A 7,147-nucleotide genomic window follows, 5' to 3' on the forward strand; every position below is an offset into this window, starting at 1 on the left:
CTGCTATCTAGTGGACTGGTAATTGTATTCCAATCAATTTAACAAATTGAGTGTAAAAGAAAAATGCTTCACAAGGGAAATACTTCAACTCTAGTCTTGAATCTCTGTCAGTGTCCCCTCACTCATTCTTATATCACACCTACTTCAGCCAGGAACTGAACTCAATATGCTGCCAAATATGGAGAATTTTTTAACACTCTTCCCATCCTAAATCCCCCAGTTTCCACTTGCCTACTCTCATCCTCTTTCCTTACAAAGTGGGTGCCATTATTCCATTATTTCTATTTTCTGTGCCATTTCTAATTCTTCCTCCAATCTGTCCTCCCCAAGGCCTCCAAAGCCCAGCCATGCCCAACACAGGTGTTCTTTTTATCCAGTGATGCAGGCACTGTGAATCCCAGCTGCCCTCTCCTATTTAAAAGAGAGCTTAAGTATCTCATGCATGACTGTGGAGAATATCCATCCCAGAGGCAGGTAGCGGGTGAACCTAAATAGGTGAAGCACAAAAAACAGAAGGCAGAGTAGCTCAGGTGAGCCAGGCCAAGTGGATTACAAGAAACAGGTACTCCAACCATCCCTTCAACTGTTTATGCCTAAAGCTAGTAGCAGCAACTAATCATAGAATACTGCCACTCTCTTGGAAACAAAGGGATTTTTTTCTTCATCTTTGGGAATGGAAATCTAAGACATTTCAGGGTTTGGGAGCACAGCATACAGGTTATTTTGGACATATTGATTTGGACTTCCACGCATGTAGCTACCTGGGGTAATGTTAATGAAGAAATTGCTTGATACATGCTACCTGCCACATCTTTTATGAGTTAATTAGTGATCTCAGGCCCAGTGTTATCAAAACTAGTATAACACCAGTTTAGATACAGAGCTAGGGAGTGCAGATGGATATGAGCCACAATGTGGAATGAAAATCAAACATTTCCTTGCATTGTTGTTCCCAGGATAGGTCAGGTTGGAAGGAACCACAGGGTCCTGTGGTTCCTCATCTGGTCCAACCTCCCTGCTCAAGCAGGGTCATCCCAGAGCACATTGCTCAGAATTGCATCCAGGTGGTTCTTGAATATCTCCACTAAGGGAGACTCCACAATTTCTTAGTGCAACCTGTCCCTGTGCACGGTCACCTGCGCAATGAAGTTCTTCCTCGTGTTCAGGTGGAACTTCCTGCAGGTTGCTTTCTGCCCATTGCCTCTTGTCCTATTGCTTGGCACCAACAAAAGCCTGGCTGTTTGCCATATCCCTGCCCTTGTTTTGTTACAGTCCCACTTGTCCCAGTCTCTCTGCAAGCCTCTCGAGTCCCTGGGCCTTACCCGGGTCGGCAGAGAGTGGGGGGGGTGACCCCACCACGGCCGACTGCGGGGAGACACTCTCTGTGCCCCGAGGGTGCTGAGGGCACTCAGGCTGGTTGCCTTCGCTGCAGCAGAGACGACCGAGACGTCGGTGGAAGAGGAAAGGGGCCGACTCCCAGCAGGGGATATTCCAAGGTTTTATTAAGGAGTCCCGAGGGAGCTCCTATACCTCAGGGGGTCCTCCTGCCGAGAGCACTGGGGGATGTTGGAGCTTACATTTAAAGGGGGGAGGAAACTAACATAGATAAAATCCTACTGACCAATAGGTATCTCTGGGGGATGGGTGCTGGGGGGACAGACATACAAAACAGCGTATGGGGCAGGACTCGGGGGGTTGACCCTTGGCCCCTGGCTAATCACTCGACAACTTGGACCGAAACTTCTAGGTAGGGGGCTGGGATGTCGAGGTGACTGGCAGAGAGCCAGGGTGGGGGTTTTGGAGATCTTATCCCAGGAAAGGGATAACACAAAAGGAGGGGGGGGGGGTGCAGTCTGGGATAAACCATTTGGGAAAAACATGGGAATACAAAACCAACTACTTCAAGGTATTACAAAATATAAGAACGCACTACAACATCTCCCTCTTTTCGTTTAAATAAAAAGGGAAGAGGCACCTAAACATTAGATTTCAGCTCGGAGTGCTATCAATCATCAGCAAACCAAGGCTGTTTTGTAAATTCTGCAGAGGTTTCTGTCCCTTCCTCAGAAGAGGTAGGAACAGTCACCTGATTGACCTCTAAAGGGGAAATAGCTTTCGAGATCAGTTTGGTCACGATGCTCTTGATGATCCCAAAACTGATCAAAATAACAAGAAGAACAAGCAAAACTAAAAATACAGATTTCAAAATGGATTTGACCCAGCCCGAGAGTCCCCATCCCTGAAAGAGTCCATCCATCCAGTCCGCTGTTTCTTGCTTGATGTCTTGGACCATTTGTTGCATCTTCCCGATGATTTTGTGGACATTTTCAGCTTTGGATGACAGATTCAGGCAACAGAGACCTTCAAACTCCTCACAACGATGATTATGTAGCAAGAGGAGAAAATCAATTGCAGCCCGATTTTGTAGGGTGGCTTGCCTTGTTGTTTCATCGTCTGCCAGGAGGTCTGAAAGTGCGGCTGATGTAATATTGGCCTGTTTAGCAACCCAACACTCTAGATGTGATAATTCGCCTAGAGCTTTAGCTGCAGACACCCATGGCAAAAACACGGTGATCGCAACTCCTTTTGGTTTGGACCAATGTACAATTTCAGAATCGCAATTTGGGTCCAGATTCCTTAAATCTCTCTTTTTGCGGGCCGAATTGCGGGTGTTGGTTTTGGTTCGCCAATCCATAATTTGGGTTTTGTTGGGTGTAAACAGGCTCAGCTTTCCAATGGTGCATGGACCTCCGATTAGACGAGAGGGGATGCCTGCCCATGCCCTGTCCCCGCAAATGAGGAAAAACCCCTTAGGAAGGGCACGGGGCTTATTATCAGGGGTGGAAGGTATTCCTACTTGGGAAATTTTCTTACACCAAATTTTTGCTGTATAATTCACCTTAAACTGTTTGACTTCATGGTACAAATCTACTTGATCTTTTGGTGTAAACGTAAACTGAACACAATAGAATGCCTTGGCAGAACCAAGGAGTTCAAATTCTTGGGGTTCTTTTTCTGCTACTGCTTGTCTATCAATTAATTTTGACCAAGGGGATAACGGATTATATACTGGGGGAAGGGGAGCAGCTAATGTTGGCGGAAATTCATCATATTTAGATGGGATCCCCACAAGGCAAGTGGACATCGGGTCAGACACAGAAGAGGCTGACAGGCAAATGTGGTCTTGGTTGAGGACTCTGGCGAGGGTGGTCCACACATTTGCTTGGGGTTGTGGAACGATCCACATCTGACCTGGATGGACGGCTGTCAACAGAAGCAACGGAAGGATGGGGCTCATTCTGATGACACCAGGGCTGAGTTCAGATCAAAGGAAAACACTAAAACTGAAAATAAAAAGTGTTAGGGATGAGGTCCAGGTAACAACAATTTAACTTTAAAGAGTCTGACGGCGCTTCCTCCTCCAGCAGGCACTGGCTACCTGTGTTGCAGCTTTGTCCTTTGACACCTTAGGAATGTACGGTCTCACCCACCTGGAGGGGATCCATCTCAAGCCTGAGGGAGTGGATACGCACGCATATCCCCTACCCCAGACTACGAGCTCATGGGGCCCCTCTATTTTCCAAGTTTCAGGGTCCTTTATGAGGACTGGCGGACGCACTTTTAATTTGTGCTGACTGTTCTCGTTAAAATGTCTTACAATAGGTGGGTTAAGGTTTTCAAAGGTACAGTTCAAAAAGTTCAGTGTGAACAGCGCTTTGGACAGCTGGATTTGAGGGGTCTCTGTTTTCATCACTTCACGTTGTCGGTGAAGAACCTTTTTTAGGTTCTGATGGGCTCTCTCCACCACAGCTTGACCTGTCGGGGAATAGGGGATGCCTGTTTTGTGTTCTATTCCCCATTGCTGCAGGAAGCTCTGAAGGTCTTTGGACTTGTACGCTGGGCCATTGTCTGTTTTGATGACCTTAGGGATTCCTAATGTGGAAAATGCTTGCATGAAATGCTTCTTTACCTCACTGGCTTTCTCCCCTGTGTGGGCAGAAGCATAGATGGCACCAGAAAAGGTATCCACGGAGACGTGGACATATTTAAATCTGCCAAATGATGGGATGTGGGTTACATCTGTCTGCCACACTTCGCAGCTCTGCAAGCCCCTAGGGTTTGCACCTGCACTTAAGGTAGGTAGTGACTGATTTTGACAAGAAGGGCAGGTGGCTACGATGGCCTGGGCTTGTTTGTGCTTTAGATGGAATTGTCGGACCAAGGCAGGTGCATTCTGATGAAAAAATTGATGACTGATCTTTGCTTGTTGGAATACCTCTGGGAGCGGGGCCATCTTGGCTGTAGCCGCAAGGGCATCAGCTTTCCGGTTACCTTCTGCAATGAACCCCGGCAGGTCTGTGTGTGACCTAACATGCATTACATAAAATGGGTGTTCTCGGCCAGAAATAATTCTTACTAACTTAGAAAGTAATTCATATAAAGGAATGTTGGAAACTTCTTGCAGCACAGCATTCTCTGCCCTAGACACTACACCTGCAACATAAGCTGAATCAGTAACTACATTTAAAGGCTCAGGAAACTTCTCAAAAGCTCTGACTACAGCAGCCAACTCAGCAATTTGGGGTGATCCTTCCACCTTGGCAATATCTGCCTCCCACTGTTGAGTTTGGGGATCTTTCCAAGTTACCACTGACTTGTGAGATGCACCAGACGCGTCAGTAAAAACTGTCAGTGCTTTTAGAGGTGTCCTGCTCTGAATACTTGTCAGTGATAATGAAAACTGAACATCTGAATTGAAAATTTTGTGGGCCGGTCTGTGAATTGAAATTTGGCCTGTGTAGCTATCCAGGGCTAATTGCAAGGCTTCATTCTCTTGATAAAATTGCTCTAGCATTGCTTGAGACAAATGGCCTGATTTCAGGTTTAAGGAAATGTAAATGCAGTCAAAGTCACACCCTGCCAATTCTCTGATCCGTATCCTTGCTTTCCGGATCAATTCTGCCATCAGCTCTTGTGGCATTGTCATCCTTTTTGACCTGTTGTGACTGAGAAAGACCCATTCTATAATTAAGAGGGGATCTTTCTTGACCTGGTCCTTTTTCTTTGCCTGGACAGTTTCCCACTGAAAAATCATACCATGGAGATGTGGCAATTTGCCTAAGATGATAAATTTGAAGGGGAGACCCTGCTGGCACCTGTGGGCCTGCCTAGTAGACATGATTTCCTGAACTTTCTCCAGTGCGGTTTTCGCTTCCTGGGTGAGGGTCCTGGGAGCACTAAGGTCATCTCCCCCTTTTAACAAATTGAAAAGGGGGGCTAGGTCTTCGGTGGAAATGCCTAGCCAAGGTCTCACCCAATTTAAGGATCCACAAAGTTGATGGAGATCCGCTAAGGTTTTGATATCATGTTTGATAGTCAATTTTTGCGGCACAATGGTCCGCTTTCCAATTTCAAGGCCCAGGTACTTCCAAGGTGGCATCTTTTGAATCTTTTCTTCTTGGAGCTCGAACCCTGCAGCAACCAATGCATTGATTGTCAGGTCAAGTGTGTGAGTAAGCATGTCATCACTTGGGGCACACACCAGGATGTCATCCATGTAGTGCAGGATGATGGAATCTCCTGCAGCTTCACGGACTGGAGACAACAAGGAAGAGACATACCTCTGGCAAATCACAGGACTGACTTTCAGTCCCTGAGGGAGGGTCGTCCAATGGTATCTCTTCATTGGGGCCTCCAGGTTAATGGTGGGAACCGAAAAGGCAAAACGCGGAGCATCGTCAGGATGTAGGGGAATGTGAAAAAAACAATCTTTGATGTCAATTACAGCTAAAGACCAATTTTGTGGAAGCATGCTTGGTGAGGGCATCCCTGGTTGTAGGGACCCCATGTCCTCAATAACGTTGTTGATTTGACGGAGGTCATGGAGTAGTCTCCACTTGTCTTTGTTTGGTTTTTTAATGACAAAGACAGGCGAATTCCACGGCGACGTGGTCTCCACAAGGTGACCTTTTTCTAACTGCTCTTGTACAAGTTCTTCAAGCGCCTTTAATTTGGTTTTGTTGAGCGGCCACTGTACTACCCTTATTGGAGTATCAGTTTTCCAGATCAATTTTTGGGCATGGCGCACCTCAGCGACCGCTCCCCGAAAAACCTGCGGGTTTTCTGGGATGTCAATTGTGGTTCCCCATTGAACCATTAAATCTCTGCCCCAGAGGGGCTCTGTGTAGTCTAAAACAAATGGGCGAATGGAAGCTATTTTGCCATTGGGTCCCTCAATTTGAACAACGTTTTTTGACTGTCTTGCCAATTGAATTCCCCCTACACCTTGCACGTGTCCTGCTACGTTTTGCAATTCCCAGTGTGATGGCCACTCTTTAGATGGAATAATCGTGACATCTGCTCCAGTATCTAAAAGTCCTTGTATGGACTTGTACTCACCACCACGGTGTAACCCACATGATAGCTTGGGTTTTTCTTTTCCCAATACCTGAGTCCAGCAGACATTGGGAAGGAATTTACCTCTGAGGGTGTCTGCTTGCTCCTGGTCCCATGGAGGCTCAGGTACTGGGATGGCTTGGGCTATGATTTGGCCTTTGGGCAAGTACACGGGTGGATGAGTACAGTGAAGCCATATGACAAATTGTTTCGGGTCTGATGATATGAGACCCGGAGGAATAATAATTTCTTGGGGTGTGTGTTTTGTGTCCCCAAGGACGACATACTTACTGTGACGCTTCTGGCAAAGCTGTGTCCAAGTACCTGGTTGTTCAGGGTTAACAGATATGAAATGCCAGTTAGTGTCTCTGAGATGGAGAGGTTCTGTCAACGCCAGCCTGTAAGGATTATGTGAAGAGTCAGTGGTTAAGATTGGTCTGGGATTATTCCAAGGAAATGAATGTTCTGTTTTGTTCAAAGCCAGTGCCTCGCTTGGCACCGATACATCTTTTACACTAGATTTCTTTTCCCTCCCCCGTACTTGAATTGAGCCCACCCTATTTTTGTCATAGCGCTGGGGAAAGGAGCGCTCTTTACTCAGTTTTTTGAGAGGTGGTCCTTTGGGCAATTCTGGTTTTTAAGCATATTGTATTTAAAGTCTAAAAACTGCTTTTTCAGAGGGCAGCCCGGCATCCAATGCCCTAACTTCCCACAAAGATGGCAAGGTCTATTAGAGCTGGAGATTCTCTCT

The 7,147-nt window shown here is 46.5% G+C and overlaps 1 protein-coding gene across 1 annotated transcript; it reads right to left on the bottom strand.

Moving 5' to 3' along the window:
• Positions 1-2,005: 2,005 nt before the first annotated feature.
• Positions 2,006-6,780, bottom strand: LOC139595781 (uncharacterized). Its single transcript, XM_071439843.1, has 2 exons — positions 6,688-6,780; positions 2,006-3,344 (listed from the first exon to the last, which is right to left on the bottom strand). Exon 2 carries the CDS (start codon positions 3,296-3,298, stop codon positions 2,006-2,008), a length of 1,293 nt encoding a protein of 430 aa, XP_071295944.1. The 5' UTR covers positions 3,299-3,344; positions 6,688-6,780.
• Positions 6,781-7,147: the final 367 nt, after the last annotated feature.

This window comes from Agelaius tricolor, unplaced genomic scaffold, assembly GCF_023055355.1.
Source record: "Agelaius tricolor isolate 1412-34295 unplaced genomic scaffold, bAgeTri1.0.p SCAF_1, whole genome shotgun sequence".
Taxonomy (NCBI): Eukaryota; Metazoa; Chordata; class Aves; order Passeriformes; family Icteridae; genus Agelaius; species Agelaius tricolor.

Coding starts and splice junctions, on each gene's coding strand:
- LOC139595781 (XM_071439843.1), bottom strand. CDS start 3,298: ATGAGCCCCATCCTTCCGTTGCTTCTGTTGACAGCCGTCCATCCAGGT.